The sequence below is a fragment of the Rhinatrema bivittatum genome, chromosome 4 (genome assembly GCF_901001135.1).
Source record: "Rhinatrema bivittatum chromosome 4, aRhiBiv1.1, whole genome shotgun sequence".
Lineage (NCBI taxonomy): Eukaryota > Metazoa > Chordata > Amphibia > Gymnophiona > Rhinatrematidae > Rhinatrema > Rhinatrema bivittatum.
Genome location: NC_042618.1, coordinates 206,369,669 through 206,389,537, shown reverse-complemented (window position 1 = coordinate 206,389,537; position 19,869 = coordinate 206,369,669). Strand labels below are relative to the sequence as shown.

At 44.9% G+C, this 19,869-nt stretch overlaps 1 protein-coding gene across 5 annotated transcripts in view; it reads right to left on the bottom strand.

Annotated features, from left to right (window-relative positions):
* The window catches only part of LOC115090469 (cyclin-dependent kinase 17-like), a 434,720-nt gene that overhangs the window by 70,409 nt on the left and 344,442 nt on the right, over positions 1-19,869 (bottom strand). For all 5 annotated transcript variants that reach the window (XM_029599597.1, XM_029599598.1, XM_029599599.1 and 2 more), the window contains 2 exons: positions 6,581-6,704; positions 4,575-4,695 (listed from right to left, as the gene is read on the bottom strand). In XM_029599597.1, coding sequence (XP_029455457.1) covers positions 4,575-4,695; positions 6,581-6,704 — 245 coding nt within the window. The remainder of the gene's footprint in view (positions 1-4,574; positions 4,696-6,580; positions 6,705-19,869) is intronic.

The window sequence follows — 19,869 nt, the reverse complement described above, 5'->3', positions numbered from 1 at the left end:
CCAACAGCACTCTCCCCAATTTGACTGGCTGTCATTACAACTCTCCAGCTGGGGACCTTCCTGCCGTGATTCCTGCCTGAGGTCCTTACCCCAGTGATCCTGCCTAGCTACCACACTCCTTCCTTTGGGGCTTCTGCCCCAATATGTGTCTTACGTGGATGTTTTCTCTAAAGAGGGCGCGGATACCTTGCCGCCACATTGCCAATACCATAAATTTACTGCCCAGTGCAGAACCGCCCCGGGGTCGGGTCTTCCCCTTATCCTTGACCGAGACCAAAGCCATGTCTGAGTACGTGAGGGAGAACTTGTCCAAAGGCTTTATCCAGCCTTCTACATCCCCCAAAGGGCTGGGGTTCTTCTTTGTGGCTAAGAAAGACGGGACGCTATGGCCATGTATCGATTACCGTGGTCTAAATGCTATCACCCAAAAGGACCGTTACCCTCTGCCCCTCATTGTGGAGCTCTTTGACCGCTTTCAAAGGCCCGTATCTTCTCCAAATTGGATCTCCGAGGGGCGTATAATTTGAACCGTATCAAGAGGGGCGACGAGTGGAAGACGGCCTTTAACACCAGGGATGGCCATTACGAGTACTTACTCATGCCTTTTGGACTCTGTAATATGCCAGCTGTCTTTCAGAACATGATGAACGAGGTGTTTTGGGACCTGCTCTACGACTGCATGGTCATCTATCTCAACGACATCTTGATCATCTCTCGTGATCTTCAAACTCATCTTTGGGATGTTCTTCGGGTCCTTCAACGCCTCTGGGACCACCAATTATTTGCCAAGTTGGAGAAGTATTCTTTCGAAAGGGAGAGCCTGCCCTTCCTCGGCTACATCGTATCTAAACACGGATTCCAAATGAACCCAGAAAAATTCTCCAACATTCAGAAGTGGCCCCAGCTGGTCAATCTCAAGGCCCTACAAAGATTCCTTGACTTTGCCAATTACTATCAGAGCTTCATACACAACTACTCCACCTTGACTGCACCTCTGACGGCCCTGACACGTAAAGGGGAAAACCCCAGGCAATGGCTACCCGCAGCCCAGAAAGCTTTCCGTCACCTAAAAGCTGCATTCCTCAGTGAGCACTGTCTCCAGCACCCAGATCCCCAAAAGCTCTTCATCGTAGAAGTGGACGCCTCTTCTGAGGGAGTAGGGGCTGGCTTAAGTCAACACTCTTCCACCGGGACCCTGCATCTCTGCTCCTTCTTTTCGAGACGATTCCTTCCCGCGGAGAGAAATTACGGCATTAGGGACAAAGTTATTAGCCATAAAACTCACCTTGAGGAGTGGCGTCCCTGGCTGGAGGGAGCTCAACATTGCATCACAATATACTCTGACCACAAAAATTTGGAGTACCTGCACCAAGTCCAACTCCTGAATCCCCGGCAGACCTGATGGGCCCTTTTCTTCACTCGCTTCAATTTTATTTTGCGGTACCTACCTGCGACCAAAAACATCAACGCGGATGCCCTTTCCCGCTCATTTATTCCGGACGACACCCCCGAGCCACTGAGCCATATCATTGACCCCGCTCGGGTCCAGCTCATCACCACCATTATGGTACCACTTGGGAAGACTGTCGTGCCTCGCAGACTTTGCGAGAAAGTTCTCTGATGGGCCCAGGACATCCTGGGCGAGCCTGCACCTTAGCCTCTATCCAGCGGTTCTACTGGTGGCCCGCCATGAGAAGGGACGTTCAGGATTACGTGGATGCCTGTCACATATGTGCCCAACAGAAGACGCCGCCCGGTCGACCGTGGAGCTTACTGCAGACACTACCGGCTCCCAAAGAGCCCTGGATGCATATCACCACAGATTTTATTGTGGACCTGCCACTCTGAGGGCAAAACCACCATTTGGATAGTGATAGATCGTTTCTCCAAAATGGCACACTTCGTACCACTGCGAGGCCTTCTGTCCGCTCCACAACTCACGCAACTTTTTGTCCGAAACATCTTCCGCCTCCATGGGCTCCCCAAACATCTAGTCTCTGACTGTGGTACTCAATTCACAGCCAAGTTTTGAGAGCACTCTGCAAAACGTTTGATATCTCACTGGATTTCACCACCGCCTACCATCCGCAAGCAAATGGCCAATTGGAGAGAACTAACCGTACCTTGAAACAATTCCTCCGTGCTTATGTTAATCTCAAACAGAGTGATTGGGCCGCATTGTTACCTTGGGCCCAGTTCGCTCTCAACTCCGTCTCTGCCAGCACTAAATCTTCACCCTTCCAAATAGTCTATGGAAGGCAACCGCTTCCGCTGCTACCGTTACTGCTGACAGTTCCCTCACCAACAGCACAGTTAACAGTGCAGGAGTTGCATCGTCTTTGGGAACGTTGCATCGTCTTTGGGAACGTTACAAGAGGCTGGTTGCTTAGCCAAGCGGAACGCGGATGCCCATCAGAGACCCACTCCTCAATTCCGCCTGGTGACAAAGTCTGACTCAGCACGCAGTTCATTCGCTTGAAGCTTCCATCCATGCGCCTGGCTCCACACTACATCGGCCCCTTTCCGGTGCTCCGTCAGCTAGGCCTGGTGACCTACCAGCTCCGGTTACCATCATCCTTGAAAATTCACAACTCCTTCCACATCTCGCTCCTGAAGTCATTGGCCTTCTCTCCGCTACCGTTGTTTGGATTTGGACGGTGGTATTCTCTGCTCTTCTCCTTCTGCTCCACTCCGGATTCCACTTCACCTCCTGACGATTACCTTGTCATCTCCAGTCATCCCAGGGGCCCACCTAAGTCAAGCCGGCCCCGGCACCCAAGGGCTCAATCCGCGGGGAAATTGGGTTAGTAGTGGCGAAGCTCCAGCTGGCTCCTGCGTCTCTCTGGCCTCGTCTCCCGATGGTGGAGACCTGTGGGGGCTCTCCTTCTCAGGTTGCGCTAACTCCACCTCGGGCCAAGGGTCCACAATCCTATCCGGATTCATAACAGCTTTGTCATGAGAATACTGCCCTTAACTGTCACTGCACTACATGTAAGTAGTGATGATGTCATAGAAAAAGTCATGTGCTCTGTTTCCATCTGCTGGAAGGGGAACATAACCCAATCATTCTAGACTGGTGTAACAGTAATAAAGGAAAGGAAATGAACAGCTAAATTTAAATTTCTCCTTAGTCATGTATACTTTTGAAATGGACAAGGGATAAGCATTCACAACATACACACTTCAAAACACTGCCAACTGACAATTTAATTGTAAATATTAAGAATAGCCAATTAATGGGGCAGTCGTACAACTGCTGGTTGAAGCACTAGCAAGTGTTCATTCAATAAGTAATAATCTACCCCTAAATTTTTAATATCCAAAACCATTCTTAAAATACTCTATTTAAAAAGTAATTAAAAATGTTAAAAATGATGATAAAAGAAGATTACCACCAGACCCAGCACCTAACAGAAGCTGTTTTAGAAATAAGTCCTGCCTCAGGGTAAGTTATCCATTGGTATATATAGTCTTCACATTCCTTCATTATTCAACATGGCATTCAAGCAAGTGTTCAGCTGAAACAGGCCAGTTTGAAATGTTTGTTTTGTTGTCCAATTCCAATTGAACTTTTGCTTGAATGCCGTATTAAATAATGAATGAAAGTGAAGACTATTGAGGGATAACTTATTCTGAATATTTTACTGTATTTATATTTAAATTTTGGGAGTAGAGTTAAATTTTGCCCAGGTGGTTTTTCTTTTTTATGATTCTCCCTCTTTTGGAATTAAAGTGAAACATTTATCTCTTGTTATTCGAAAAGCCTATCTAGTGGGGAAGAAAGGGATTCCTTGGGTTTAGAAAGAGCAAAAATCTACTCCTCTTATTGAGCTTGGAGAAATGCACTCCATATGCTGATACAGATGAAGAACTTGGAATCATCTCAAATGCAAAAAAATGTTTCTGCCAATTTGGAACTTCTTTCTCCAATAGCTAGAAGTGAGCGTTGCGTATGTCATGTAGTGCTATAGAAATGTTAATTAGTAAAATGGTCAATTTCCCATAATATAGCAAATATCAATAATATTTTGACTTACTGAGACAACTTTAGTAAGTTTATGTAATATCCTTTGTGCTTTATAGGAAGACATAGTGGAAATAGTAATTATTTGTAGGGAAGAGGGTAGGGTTGGTTGGGTAGGAAGGGAGGGTGAATTAAGATGTGATGAGGGTTATTAATATTCTTGTATACCTTAAATTTGATTTTTATTATGTCTGGAACACTGTACAGTAGATGTTTGTTCATATTTACTTTAAAGTTTACATTTAAATTTTGGGGTAGATCAAGTATTCAGCAGACAGTTGTTTAAAATCCCCCCAATTATGTGGTAGAAGAGGGATTTGCATACACAGGCATGTCAACTTAAAACTGAGCACATGTGCGCACGGCCAGGCTATTTTATAACATGCACACATATATGCAAATATGTTATAAAATAGCTGCATCCCTGGGTGTGGGCGATGAATGTGTGCACATGTATGGAGCTTTGACAGTTACTGTCCCTGTGTTTAAAAAAAGGTGCTTACTTCTCTTAAGTCCCACCCAAGAGAGTAGCCTAACACATTATACTCACCACATATCAATTGGGGTGGAGTATTCCGTTGAACCAAGTAAGACATCTGGAGGTCGATACCACAGAGTCACTACTTCATTGGAGTATGTTTTAGTAGGTACTGACTTCGCCCTGGCCAAACCTAAAAGCATAGTACACACACAAAAAAAAGTTAACACATGCTATAAACTGAATAATGTTATTCTAGCAAGCCAGTGAGTCATAGTGAGGGGCTACTTGTGACTTTTTTTTTCCCAGACAGAAAGATGACATTTCATAGACATGCTAGAGTAATTTTGATGTTATAGAGGGTGAAGTCACTAAAGTTGAGAAAGGCAAATCTGTTTGGGACAGAGGGTGCCTGGTTTAAAATAAATGGGTCCTTGAGAAACTGGCAGGGGAGGGAACAGAAATATTGGTGGCCCTTTCTCCTGACCCCTGGGTACTGTACTGCTACGGGTATAGAAGAGGATTTGTTTTCCTCCCTATACCATGTTCTTACAGGGTTCCCTCGGATGCATTCTCTTGCTTGAACAAAATACAACACTCAAACAAGTTCACTGGAATAATTTCAAGAACAGCAAAACAGAAGCAGTTTACAAAATGTTTATCATTTCTCACATGTGAATAAATATATCTTTCCTAGTCTCTAAATTATTTGTGCGGAGGCAAAATCACTTCCCCTGCATATTTTCTTATGTATGTGTATTCTACAATGAACACAGTGTACAAAATCCCTGGCTTGTAAGGTCAGTAGAGACTAAAAAAAAGTGCCTGGCGTTGCTTGGGTTGTGTGGTCCATAACAGATCTACATTTTAAAATTGAAACAAAAGTGATAAATGATATATACTGTTGTATTTTAGTAAATAATTAACAGAAAGCATATAGAAACTTAGAGAACTTCTCTACACTGACATTTTATTAGACATCTTCTGTTGCCAGCTACCATGGGACTCCATCCTGTGGCAGCTGAAGAGACCTGGACAGCTACTGTAGTTCTCATCCTGCGGTGGCCAAAAGAGGAAAGGTGCTGCCATGGGTCCCCATCCTGCAGCAGCCAAAGAAGAAGTCAGCTGTTGTGTATCCCATCCTGTATCGGATGAAGAATGGATCTGGCAGTGGCTGAGGAAGAGTGTGAGTGTAAGTGTGAGTGTGTGTGTGTGTGAGAGAGCCTGATTATGTGTTTGTATGAGTGGGAGCCTGTATATGTGAGTCTGTGTGTGTGTGTAAGCTTGGATGTGTGAATGTGTGTGCATGGGAGCCTGTGAGTGAGAATGTGGCGTGTGGGGGAGTGTGTGTTTATGAATGTGCATGTGGGCGAACCTGTGTGTGTGAATGTGTCTACGCTTGTGTGTATGGGTATCTGTATATGGAATTGTGCCTGTGTCTGTCTACCAGATCCTGTGCCTGCTTATGCCTGTGCATGGGAGCGTGAGAGACAAGGCTTTGCAGACAGAGCATATTAGTGAAAAGTATCTGCTGTTGCTCGGGTTTTAATGTATTGCCAAATTAAGAGAAGAGCCTGACAGACAGAGCTTTGCAGATGGAGCATATTGTCTTTGCATGGTGCATCTTCTGGGTGCCACCTGGTGTCCACAGACAGACATGATAGTATGACTGACTGACCGACCATCACAAACCTTTTATAGATAGATAGAGAGAGAGAGATCAGGGGTGCCAAGTCCAGTTCTCAAGAGCCATAAACAGGCCTGGTTTTCGGCCTTTCCATAATGAATACACATGAGATATAATTGCATACAATAGGGGCAGTGCATGCAAATTTAACTAATTCATATTCACTGTGAATATCCAGAAACTATCCAGTTTGTGGCTCTTGTGGACTGGAGATGGCCACCCCTGATACAGATGATAACCTTAGTCTCTAAAGTTGCCTCAGATATGATACACTGTGTAATATATTGGGACTACTGTGGTCCCCACGGGTCTTCTGATTCCAGGTGTGGAAGTTATCAGGCTGCATCTTTCTAGAAGTGTAGAAAATAAAACAAAAAACATTTTTCCTTACCAAAGTCTGCTAGCTTTAGCTCCCCCTTTTCATTAATGAGAAGATTCTGGGGTTTGAGGTCCCGATGAAGAACTTTCCGCCTGTGGCAATAGGCTAAGCCCCGTAACAACTGGAATAAGAAGATCTGAAGACATGACAGGAGAAGAAATGTTATTAATAGGACAAAACAGTTACTACTAATGCAGAAATCTGTAAATATGCCAATTTCTTGGGTAAAAAAAAATACAGTATATACATATATATCTATAAATATTTGTGCCTTGTAAGACTTCATGCCATTGAACATTTTTCACATTCTGTTGTCTGTAAATACAAATTAAATGCATTAAAGTAAGAATTGGTTTTACTGATCTGCACAACACACACTCCACTTTCAGAATGAGAAAACAATAAAACATTCCAAATGTAATTCCTGTAATATAAAACAAAAAGTCTTGATTGCATAAGTCTTACAGCCTTTGTTGTAGCAGGCCCAAATTAGCTCTAGTTCAAAAAACTGCCTTAATAAGGCCCATAATAAATTAAATAAAGCCCGCTTATGTCTAATCACAGAGGTTGAGCTAATTTGAATACTCCTAGATGAAGAATCAAATTGCTTCTGTTGAATGAAGTGAATTAGAGCAAAGATCAAAACATGCTGAATAAGGAGCTGCCAAAAGAACTCCAGGATAACATTATTCAAAGCTACAGGTTGGGCAAGGCTCTAAGAAATGTCAATGTGTCTGAATATCCCTTTGGTCGGGTCTATCATTGTAAAGTACAAACAATTTGGCACCACCAAGAGACTGCTGTGATAAGGCTGTTTCTCCAAAGTCAGTAGCCATAAGGAAATTGCTACGGAAGATCATTACAAGGCTTATGATTATTTTAAAAGAAGTAGAGAGGTCTCTGGATGAAACTGGGGAAAACACTGAAGAAAAGCTGTTTGCTGCACAAAATGCTTGATGAAATTCAAACTACTGCTCAAAACAGCCTTGTTCAGACTTGCCTTTGATTAGCAATCTCAACCTGTCCCTTGGGCAGAAATTTACTGGCAGTAGTTTTGTTTGTCAGATGTTGTATTGCTATTCTTGTTTGTACTCTATATTATGAATGTTTAAATTGTACATTGCTTAGTACCTCATTGCAAAAGAACACTTAGGGAACACTGCATGCATGTGGAAGAAAGTTTTTGTGGTCTGATGAGATCAAAATGGAACTTTTTGGACTCAATGCTAAGTGATATGGATGCTATAAAACACACCACATATAGCCTTGTTAAAATCATCCCTACAGTAAAAGCTTAGTGGGAGAGTCATGTGATGGAGTGATAGCGTGCGGTCACACTCCTGGTTAGCTCGTCTGATAAATCATGAGAGGTCTAGAAGGGGTAGATGTGAATCGGTTATTTACTCTTTCAGATAACAGAAAGACTAGGGGGCACTCCATGAAGTTAGCATGTGGCACATTTAAAACTAATATCGGAGAAAGTTCTTTTTTACTCAACTCACAATTAAACTCTGGAATTTATTGCCAGAGGATGTGGTTAGTGCAGTTAGTATAGCTGTGTTTAAAAAAGGATTGGATAAGTTCTTGGAGGAGAAGTCCATTACCTGCTATTAATTAAGTTGACTTAGAAAATAGCCATTATTTATTTATTTATTTAGTGTTTTTCTATACCGGCATTCGCGAAAGGTATCACATCATGCCAGTTTACAAATAACAAGGGGTGTAAGATACAATAAGAACATTAACAGGTGCGGATCGAAAACGTTGCAGTTACAATAAAACAGGGAAATACACAACTGGGAGCAATGAAAAGTCGATAGGAAATTAACCGAAAGAACAAATTTACAAATGTATGGTATTTACTAAGTAATGGAGTTTCGCAATGATATTGATCATCATGTTAAGGTAAGGTCTGAAAGTGAGTTAAGGTTCAGATGGGGTCTGGAAAGGCTTTCTTAAATAACCACGTTTTGAGTCTTTTCCTGACTGTTGGAAGACAGGGTTCCTGTCGCAGATCCGGTGGAATGGAGTTCCATAGAGGTGGTCCTGCTGTGGAGAATGCCCTGTCTCTGAAAGTTATATGCCAAGAGGTTTTGGGGTGTGGTACCTGTAGAGATTCTCTATAGGACTCTCTGATGGGTCTGGAGGAGGTATGTTTTCTGAATGGGATTTGCAGGTTAAGTGGAGAGTGTTGATGGATAGCTTTGTAGATAGAGGTACTGGACTTATATATGATTCTATAGTGAATTGGCAACCAATGTAGGTCTTTGAGAATTAGAGATATGTGATCTCTTCTCCTTGTGTTTGTCAATATTCTGGCTGCCGTGTTTTGAACTGTCTGAAGAGGTTTAGTGTGAGATGAGGGTAGACCTAATAATAAAGAGTTGCAATAATCTAACTTAGAGAAGATTATTACTTGCAGGACTGTTCTGAAGTCGTGCGAGTGGAAAAGTGGTTTTATTCTTTTTAGGACATGAAGTTTATGAAAGCAGTCCTTAGTAGTTTGGTTAATAAATGATTTTAGGTTTAGCCGATTATCAATGATAGTTCCTAGGTCTCTTACTTGAGATGTCTGTAAGTTGGCTGGTGGATTTGTAGTGATGTTACTGTTTTCCGGGGATATGAGAAGGAGTTCGCTCTTTGAAGAGTTTAGAATTAAGTTTAGACTGGAGAGGAGGCTGTTGATTTCTAGAAGGCACTTTTCCCAGAATTCTAGAGTTTTTGTGAAGGATTCTTTAAGGGGAATGACTATCTGGACATCATTGGCGTATAGAAAGTGTTTTAGGTTCAGTTTGGTTAACAACTGGCAGAGAGGGAGAAGGTAAATGTTAAAGAGCGTGGGTGAGAGGGAAGAGCCCTGCGGAAATCCTAGAGATGAAGGATAACGCTGAGATTCTTTGTTATGTATTTTGACCTTGTAGCCTCTGTTCCTAAGGAATGTTTTGAACCAGGCCAGTGCCGTGCCTGTTATGCCGATGTTAGCTAACTGATTTAGGAGGATGGAGTGGTTAACCATATCAAAAGCTGCCGAGAGGTCCAGGAGGATCAGTAAGTAGGCATGACCTTTATCGAGGCCCATGATGAGGTAATCTGTCAGGGATATGAGTAGTGATTCAGTACTTAATGATTTTCGGAAGCCGTATTGAGTACGGAACAGGATTTTGTGGTCTTCGAGGTAGTCTGATACAGTTGCTATTGCTAGCAATTGTAACATGGAATAGACTTAGTTTTTGGGTACTTGCCAGGTTCGTATGGCCTGGATTGGCCACTGTTGGATGCTGGGCTTGATGGACCCTTGGTCTGACCCAGTATGGCATGTTCTTATGTTCTTAAGAAATTGCTTCTCTTGTTTTGGGGAGAATAAGCAGTATGTCCAAAGAAATTGTACAGAAAAGCCCAATCGGAAAAAATGGTCAGCGCGGAAGATATAGCGTTAGAAGATGAGGCCATCCCTGAAGCTCCCCGGCTGACTGAAATGGTCGAGGCAGTGAAGTCTGTTATGAAGCAACTGGGGGACAAAATCTATGAAAGCATAGAGGCCAAGCTGGAATCTGTCATAAACAGAGCTGGCCAATTAGTCTCTACTATGGGGGAGACGAATGCAAGACTTTATACAGTGATGGAACATATGGAAGATACAGATATGTTCCTCACCTCGGCCAGCAGGCACCTGGATGTATTGGAATGTGTTCATAAGTGGATAGTGAGGACTGGCCAAGCAATGTCCTCTAGGCTGGAACAGTTAGCACGCTGACTCCAGACAGTTCTTATACAATTTTACTTTATTATTAATTCAAACAGCAGAACAATATTCACAAATAGTGCCTACCTTGGCAGTATTCTTTCCAATTCAAACTACCCAGAGGGGGTCAGGAGCTCCTATTCCTGGAGGCACAGAGCCTCAGCTGGGCTCACAAATATTCCCCTCTATATGGTCCCGCTCTCAGAGCTCTTCCTGCTGAGCAGAGGCCTGCCCACAGAGCATTCTCTTACTAGGGGATTTAAGGTGGACCAGGCATCTAGCCTGGTCCTACACAGGTTTATAGGGGAAAATAGGGACACTCTCTCATATAGCCCTCCCCTCAGCTTGAGCCCACTGGCCCAACGGTCCTCACGCCCCCTGGAGTCTAACCAAGGAAGTGCTTTACATCGCAACTCTCCCTCATCTGGCTTCTCGCCAATTAGACTTGGGCCTGGGATTCTAGGGTCCTAAACACCCCATCTGGTAAGGTTACCCTAGTCAGCAATACAACCACCACCCAGTGTGCCATTCGCACAGTGTGTACCCCCAGTGTTTTTACTGAGTCCTTTGTTGGCTCTGGGTTCAAATTCCACCCCGACGGAACTTCTTGGACTGGCTGGAGGACATCAAGTGCTGGTTTCTCTGGTTTCAGCAGTGAGTGCTTCCTGGTATCGGGTGTCTTCTTTGCAGTGCCACTCCTTGGCTCCTCTGTAGTCCCTGTTTCTTGAGTTTCTGCAGTTCCTCCCTCTGGGGTCTCTGCAGTTTCGTCCTCTGTGATCTCCACAGCATCTCCTCCTGGGCTCTTTGTGGTTTCCTCCTCTGGGTTTTCCATAGTGCCTCTCTCTGGGGGCTCTACGGCACCTCCATCCGGGGTCTTTGCTGAGCCTCATTCTGAAGTCTCTGTGGCCCTTCCCACTGGGGTCTTGGAGGTACCTCCCTCTGGAGTCTCAGAAGAGGCTCTATCTGGTTTTTCTGCTGGACCACCCCAGGCCAATCAGTGCTGCATCCCGCAGGCCAATCTATACCACCCCCCTTCTGTTCATTCTGGATTGCCGCTTCCCAGCAAGGTTATAAAGCTCCACCATGTGCTCTCTGTTGCCTTCAACACAGTCCTTGCAGACTTTAGCCCTTGGCACTTCTCCTGCTCAGTTGCATTCTTCATTGTGGGCTCATGACCCTCTTGGTCTGCTATGGCCTGAGCTGGGTTGTTGCTTCCCAAGCTTCCTGACACGGACTCCCACTGTAGGCTTGAGCTACTGTCAGGTACATCCCTCAGCTGCTGTGCTCCTTCTGAGTTTTCTGCAGTGGCTCTCTTAGGTTGATTGCCAGTGCTTCTCTCTACTCCCAGGCAGCGCAAGCTCTCCTTTGTATAGGTGCCAAGAAGAGCATTGTGTGCTTCCAGGATCTTTTTAATTATATCCCAAGACAGCTGGCTCTGTCTGAGGCTCTCCTCATACTTTCTTTGCCCTTCCAGGAGTCTCTGAATTGCTTCTTGCAAACTTCCTTCAGTCATGCTTCCAGACTGCTGCATTCTGGTATTTTTCTTTTCTCTTCTTCTGAGCCTGAGTTTATTGCTGAAGGCCACGCCCTGTGCACACTTTAGCAGTTTCAGTTTCTGCTGGGGCCACACCTTGTTTTAGCCCTGAGCACAACTGTGGGCTTTTCTCTCTGCTACTTTTTTTTTCAAAAAGGGGGAAAAAAAAACGAAAAAAAAAAAAACCTGCATCACCAGCTCTTACTATACTTCGATTCAGGCCCTAACTTTGGCCAAAGTTTGTCTCTTTAGGCCACAGAAAATCTAAACTTGCTTCTCTCCAGGCCCCACCGGCCGCTTTAAAGGTAGTTTCACTCTTCTCTTTTCTTTTTTTCCTCTGTGTTCTGCAGTCCTAATAGCGCTGCTTGGCTTCTGTGCACTCCTTGAGCCACACCCTTTTGCCTTCCACTGCTACTGGCAGACCACACAACAAACTTTTCTTCCTTCCATCTGGAGTCTTTGGGCTTTTCTCTGCACCAGGTTTTAGAAAAGAAATCCCAAGCATGACACTTTCTGTCAGGACTGGCTAAGCAATGTCCTCTGAGCTCCAGCAGTTAGCACACTGAATCTAGCCTTTTCTTACACAATTTTACTTTATTAATTCAAACAGCAAAACAATATTCATAACAAGTGCCTACTTTGGCAGTATTCTTTCCAACTCAAACTAGCCAGAGAGGGTCAGGAGCTCCTACTCCTGGAGACACGGGGCCTCTCAATCTCAGCTGGGCTCACAAACTTATTTCCCACTATGTGGTCCCGCTTTCAGAGCCCTTCCTGCTCGGCAGGGTCCTGCCCACAAAGCATTCTCTTACTAGTGGATTTAAGGTGGGCCTGGTCCTACACAGGGCTATAGGAGAAAACAGGGTCAGTCTCTCACATGGATGGAAGAAAAATGTATGACTTAGAGAACAGGGGCAGACGCAATAATCTGCGGATTGTGGGGAATCTGGAGAAGACAGAGGGAGGAGATTCATCAGGGTTCTTAGCATGATGGATACCGGAGATGCTCGACCTGGAATGTAAAAATGGCGTGCTTAAAATTGATATCACACACTATGCCCTAGCTCCTACCCCAGCTGAAGGACAACGCCCTAGAGCACTGATACTTTAGCTTCACCGATATCACGACAAGGCCTGGGAGCTCGAGGCTTGTAGATGGAAAAAAGAAGGCTCTTACAGGCGCAAAAACTGTATTTTTTCCAGGACTTTTCATGGAAGTTCAGAAGAAATGGCAGAGTTTTGTTGATGTGAAGCAGGAGCTGCACAATTGTGGTGTCTCCTATGCTCTGCTTTACCTAGCCCGACAATGGAACATAGGGGTCCAGCCTAAATTCCTTACAGACGCAAAGGCTGTTGCTACCTTTATTCAACAAATTAAGGAATGAGAGCGAGCAGAGGCCAGTGCAGGATTTGATATGACCACACCATATATCCTTTTTGTACTTGCTCTTTTCTAAATAGGGTCTTTATAAGGCATATAAAAGGGGGGGCTGTTAAGTGCATATAATACAGGCATTTTGGGGGCTGGGGAAAAGCAGGGAGATGGAGTGGAGAGGGTCTTTCTTTTTTCTCTTCACAGAAAGTTTGTTGTTGGGCTCTTTGGGAGGAGGACAGGTGGGGGAAACTGACGGTTGAGCGGCTGTTGGCATATCCAGGGACCAGCCTGGATGTGTGTATGTGTGGGTGAGAATGGTAGCTTGAATGTGTGTGTGTGTGTGTATAAGAATGGGAGCTGTGGGGGGGGGGTTAGAGAGTAAGATCTTGTGTGTGAGTGTATTATTGAGCATGTAGAGTGAGAGCTTGTGTGTATGTGTATAGAGAATGTGAGCTTGTGGAGGGTTGAGAGATATGAGAGTGAGAACTTGTGTGTGTGAGGGAGAGAGAGAGAGAGTGTGTGTGTGTGAGAGAGAGAGAGAGAGAGGAAGGGAAGAAGACAGTAGGAGAAGAGAGACACTGAAAAGGATTTAGGAAATGAGCAACAGGGGATAACTGTGAAAAGAGACCAGAACCAACTGATTAGAAAACTACAAAGATAAGACAACAAAAGTAAAAAAAAATAAAATATATATATATTTTGAGATTTTAGCAATTTGAATATGCCATCTTTGGGAATGTGCATTTCTTATATCTTTATATTTTGTTCTTTCTTCAGTATTCTACTGTTCAGAGTCTAGTTTCTCGGGCTATTTCAGTTTTGTCTGCATGTTTCTGTTTCTAAATTATAGTTTCTAATTTGTATATTAGGTAAAGGTCGGTCTCTGTTTTGTCTGTGTGTGTATGACTGACGTGCAGTATTTCTGCTCACATGTAGTTTCTCTGGAGTAGTCCAGCTTGTTCTGTTATTCCAGCAGGTGATGTATTAATGTTCTAGGGCCTGGTGTAGTATTTGCATTGCTGCTTTTTCATAAGGTTGCTGTTATTTGAATCCTGAGAGTCAGTGCTGTGACTGTATGGAATGGCAAGATTTTAGATGTCTCTTTCTTTGCAGGAGTTTGTGTTACTTCACAAAATAGAAGTGGTGGGATAATGTTTACTGAGGTGACACCAGAATCTGAAAATTTTTTTCATGTTAGTTGTAATGTGACTTATCCTAGCTATGCTCTGCACCTACTCTGATGATTTATGATATTTTATTGTAGTTATGATGATTTCTGGCTTTCTGCAAAGAGGATTCATGAAAGAATACATACATTTTTGTTTTATTACATGATTGTTTTATTACCTGATTGTTTTTCTTTACTTTTTACCTGATATACTTGTACATTTATAACTGCAATAAATATAAAATACATTCATACAGATTAATAAGGACTTTTTAATGCTGGTAAGTGCTTGAAATAACTGAGGTAAAATATTTTAAAGTTTCATGCATGATGCATAATGGCTGTTGCAAACTACTTAGAAAACCATTGCAGGGTGCAGTATATGGCATTATTTATGAATAAGAATACAACTAGTAGGTTTCAGACCTGCATGCCCTCAGCCCACCCATGTTAACCTTGTGCCCAACGAAAAATCAATTCTGGCTATGCCACTGGGGGGAAGGGTTCTGGATGGTGGGGGAGGGAGTGGATATGTGTTTTTCGTATATTTGTTGTTTAGAAGCAAGTAAGGGTGTATATAACTATTGCAACATAGAGACTGACTGGGTCTTGGGTATTCCTCCGCCCAGTGTTACAGTGTTGGGGGAATGGGATGGAGTTTCAGGTCCGCAGTATTGACAAGGGAATGCTTAGGGGAAGTTGTGGGGGAAACCCCTTGCTTTTAAGGAAGCTGAACATTTTAGCAGGCTGCTTTGGGGAGGGAAAGTGAGTTTGGTTTAAGGGGGTAGGTTGGGTCTTGGTTCCAAATTTGTTGGTTAATAAAGTTAAAACAGGGGTGCAGTGCTGCAGGATAGTGGGTAAAGTATTGCTTTTATATGTCAAGGATGAGTAAACCTATAAATACTGTTTCCCTTAACGTGTATGGAATTGGTACCCCAACTAAAAAGAAGAGGATTTTGAACTTCCAGAAGAGACAAGGGGCTTATGATTGCCTTCTTAGAGGAAATGCACCCCTCTGACTTAGAACATACCAAACTGGTGAAGTATTGGTGGGGCAGATAGTCTTTTCTTCATTTAAAAGTAAGAGTACAGGAGTGAGTATTCTTATTCACAAGGATTGCCTGCTGGATGTCACTAAGTCTCTAACAGACCCAGATGGTCGTTTTCGTGCCCTTGAATATTCCCTTTATGGTAAGAGATTTGTGCTGGTTAATGTTTATGGGCCAAATGATGGCTGAGTTTGGAGGGGTTTTCACTGGCCCCTTACATTCCAATCCCTTTCCGCTATGAATGTCTGAAACCTTCTATGGATAGTTCCTCGGCTGGTAGAAAGGACAGGGGTCAGTTGCTCAGGGTGTAGTATTTAATGTCATCTCTGGGGCTGATTGATGTGTGGAGGGGTCAGTACCCAACCAGTAGGGTCTATACATGTTACTCTCAGCAATATGTTACCTATAGTCACATAGACTATTTTCTCTGTGCTACCGAACTGAGGGGTTTGTTTGGTACAATGGATATACTGACCTGCCAAATTTCAGAACAATACCCCATGTTGTTACCATTTAATATTCTTCAGCGCTTGAATGCTGATAGGTCCTACAGCTTTATCGCTGCTTGGTAATGAGAAAGGAAAATCGGTTCTTAACCTGTTAATTTTCGTTCCTGTAGTACCATGGCTCAGTCCAGGGTTTATGCATCCTTGCTAGCAGATGGAGAAAGTTTCACTGACACTGCTTGATAAACCCTAGTGCCACCTGCAGTTCCTCAGTATTGATCTGTACCCAAGCAATAAAAAAACAGTTGCAAAAACCAAACTAATGAAAACCTTCTTAAACTATACCAACAAAATGGCCTTCCACAATAAAAAGAACAGCTGAGCGGGTGACTCTCCACCTCCTTAAATCGGGCGGGTTCTGGACTGATCCGTGGTACTACAGGAACGAAAATTAGCAGGTTAAGAACCAATTTTCCTTTCCCTGTACGTACCCGGATCAATTCAGACTCCTGAGATGTACCAAAGCTCCCTAACTTACAGGTCAATACAGTAAAGTGCGGCCGCGGTTACCCTGCTTCTAACCCGCTTTCTACTCACTTTTCGGCCGCGTTAGTCCATCCCGCGATACACTATCCGCTTTAACCCATTCTTACCGCCTCTTTAAATCACCGGGTAACCCCTTCCACCCGCGGCATGTATATTAGATGTAAACGATCGAATTAGCTATTCCCTCCCATACAGTAACGCGCGCCCCGCACCCTATCGCTTTTTTACCCTGCCGTTTTGCCGCATGTTTAACCTGCTAACTTACCGCCTACCCTTACCCCTGCATTAGAGGCAGGGGTAAGGGTAGGCGGCAAACTTTCCCCCAGCCCCCGCTCACCTGCCCTGGCCGCGTCCATGGGTGCTGGTCTCCGGGGCAGCCCCAGTCCTCTCCCCTCCTCCCGAAGCAACGAAAGCGGAAAAAATCGAAAAAGTGAAAAAAAAATTTTTTTCGAAAAAGTGAAAAAAAAGAGTAGCAACGAAGTGGACGGTTCTCCTACGCTCGGGATTGCCAGTCCTCTCTCCCCTCCTTCCGAAGCAAGGCACGTAAAAAAGCAGCCTTGTTTCGGGAGGAGGGGAGAGAGGACTGGCAGTGTAAAGCAACGAAGCGACTTACTTTTCTTACAGCCCCCCCTCAGGAGACGGACATCGGTGGAGACGGACCGCAGCTCCCCTGCCTCCCGGAGGCAGCTGCTGGCGAAGATGGATGCCTGCATGGGTGAAAGCGGCCCCTGTGCGTGCAATTGGGCTGCTCAAGGTGTGACGTCACGACGTTTGGTGTCACGGCATGTGACGTCACGTCTTGAGTGGCCCAATTGCATGCACAGGGGCCGCTTTCGCCCGTGCAGGCATCCATCTTCGCCAGCAGCTGCCTCCGGGAGGCAGGGGAGCCGGGGTCCGTCTCCACCGATGTCCGTCTCCTGAGGGGGGGCTGTAAGAAAAGTAAGTCGCTTCGTTGCTTTACACTGCCAGTCCTCTCTCCCCTCCTCCCGAAGCAAGGCTGCTTTACGCACCTTGCTTCAGGAGGAGGGGAGAGAGGACTGGCAATCCCGAGCATAGGAGAACCGTCCACTTCCTGGTACCTGTCATTTGAAATGACATTTGAAATGACAGATACCAGCGTGTCCGTGAAGCGTTAGGCCAGCGCACCCAGGATACTGTATAGCGCTCTATACAGTAAAATGGGTTGCGCAGGCCTAACGCTTCACGGACGCTTCTTGGACGCAGCTTGCATTTGCAAGCTATTTAAATACAGTATCGAACGGTAGGTGAGCCGGACTGTGCGTGCGGCAACCGCGGATGCGCCCGGCACTAACGCAGCTCTTCCTACTGCTCCTTACTGTATCGGCCTGCCTGGGTGGGACCTGGAGAGTCCCGCTCTCAGAACACTCTTGCCAAAGGAAGTTGAACCTGAATCTCTCACATCCAAACGATAGTATCATGCAAAGGTATGTAGCGATTTCCAAGTTGCTGCCTTGCAAATTTCCTGAGGAGATACCAGCTGCGCTTCTGCCTAGGAGGCCACCTGTGAACGCAAAGAATGAGCCCGTAAGCCCTCCGGAATTTCATGACCTCCTGTAATATAAGTAGACCCAATCGCCTCTTTCCACCAACGCGCAATAGTAGCCTTAGAAGCTTTGAAACCTTGCTTCACGCCGTTCCACAAAACAAAATGTTGATCAGACCTTCTGAAATAATTTGTCACCTCGAGATAACGCAATATAGCTCACCGAACATATAACTGCTTAAGCTTCTTCACGTGTGGAGTGGATGTATCTACTGATGGAAAGGCTGGAAGCTCCACTGTCTGGTTCACATGAAATGTGGAAACTACTTTCAGCAAAAAAGAAGGCACTGTCCTCAACGAAACTCCTGAACTCGAAATTTGAAGGAAGGGGTCTCAATAGGACAAAGCTTGCAACTCCGAAATTCTTCTAGCCGAGCATCTAGCGATGAGAAACCCCACTTTGAGAGTGAAATCCTTCAGTGATGCTCTGCGCAGGGGCTCAAAAAGCGCCACACACAAACCTCGTAGGACCAGATTAAGGTTCCAGGATGGACAAACACTTCTAACTGGAGGATGCAAATTCTTTGCTCCTCTAAGGAACCTAACAACATCCAGATGAGCGGAAATAGCGGAACCCTCGATCTTACCGCGAAGGCAGCCCAAGGCCACCACCTGCACTCTAAGAGAGCTAAGAGACAAGCTTTTAGCGAAACAGTCTTGAAGAAAAGATAAAATGTCCAGATTGGAGGACTTGAGAGATCATACTTCATGAATAGAGCACCAGGAATCAAACACCTTCCATACTCTAATGTAAGCCATATTCATGGACTTTCTTCTGGCTTGCAATAAGGTGGTTATGACAGTTTTGGGATAACCTCTACTTCTTAACGTTCACCTCTCAAAAGCCATGCCACTAGACAAAATTGATGGTTTTCCCCCATTATTTCAGCTGTCTTTGGATCATTTTTACTAGACAAAAGTGAGCAGCCTGGTCAGAAAACATGCAAATCCGTCCATCCATCGCCAGGTTGATCAGATCAGCGAACCACGGACGCTGCAGCCACTCCAGCGCAACCAATACAACCTCTCTCTACGACGTTTTTCTATGCAACGGAACACCTTGCCCACACCTTGCCCGGGGGGGGGGGGGAAGACATAGAGAAGGCCCCCTTGCAGCCAAGCAGAACTAGCGCATCGACTCCTTCGGCCCTGTGCTGACATCTCCGAATGAAGAAACAAAACGCTTTGGTATTTTGATGAGTCGCCATGAGATCCACATGAGGAGATCCCCATCGATCTTGAATGAGTTGCATCATGGAATCCAATAATTCCCACTCGCCCGGGTCTAAGTTCGATTCAGGAAGTCCGCCTGAACGTTTTTGACCCCGGCTATGTGGGACACAGCTATGCGCTCCAGGTGCCCTTCTGCCCAAAGAATCAACTGTGTGCCTCCTGAGCTACTGCTTGGCTCTTGGTTCCGCTCTGCCGATTGATATAAGCCACTGTAGTCGCATTGTCTGAAAGAATCCTTACTGACTGACCTCGGACTAACGGCAGAAACTCCCGTAAGGCTAAACAGATCGCCCTGGTCTCTAACCAGTTGATAGACCAAGCAGATTCTCTTGCGGACCAAGTACCTTGGACTAAGTGCCCCTGACAAACTGCTCCCCATCCACAGAGACTGGCATCGGTAGTAACTATCATCCAATCCGGAACCTCACGGTCCATCCCTCAAACGAGATTGGAAGTCTGAAGCCACCAGGAAAGGATCTTTCTCGCTTTGCCCTCGAAGGGCAACAGCATTTGAAATTCCTCGGATATCAGCTGCCAGCGAGCCAAAAGCACCCTCTACAAGGGTCTCAGATGGGAATACGGCCACGACACCAACTCCAGGGTGGAAGTCATCGAGCCCAGGACCTGCAAATAAACTCAGACTC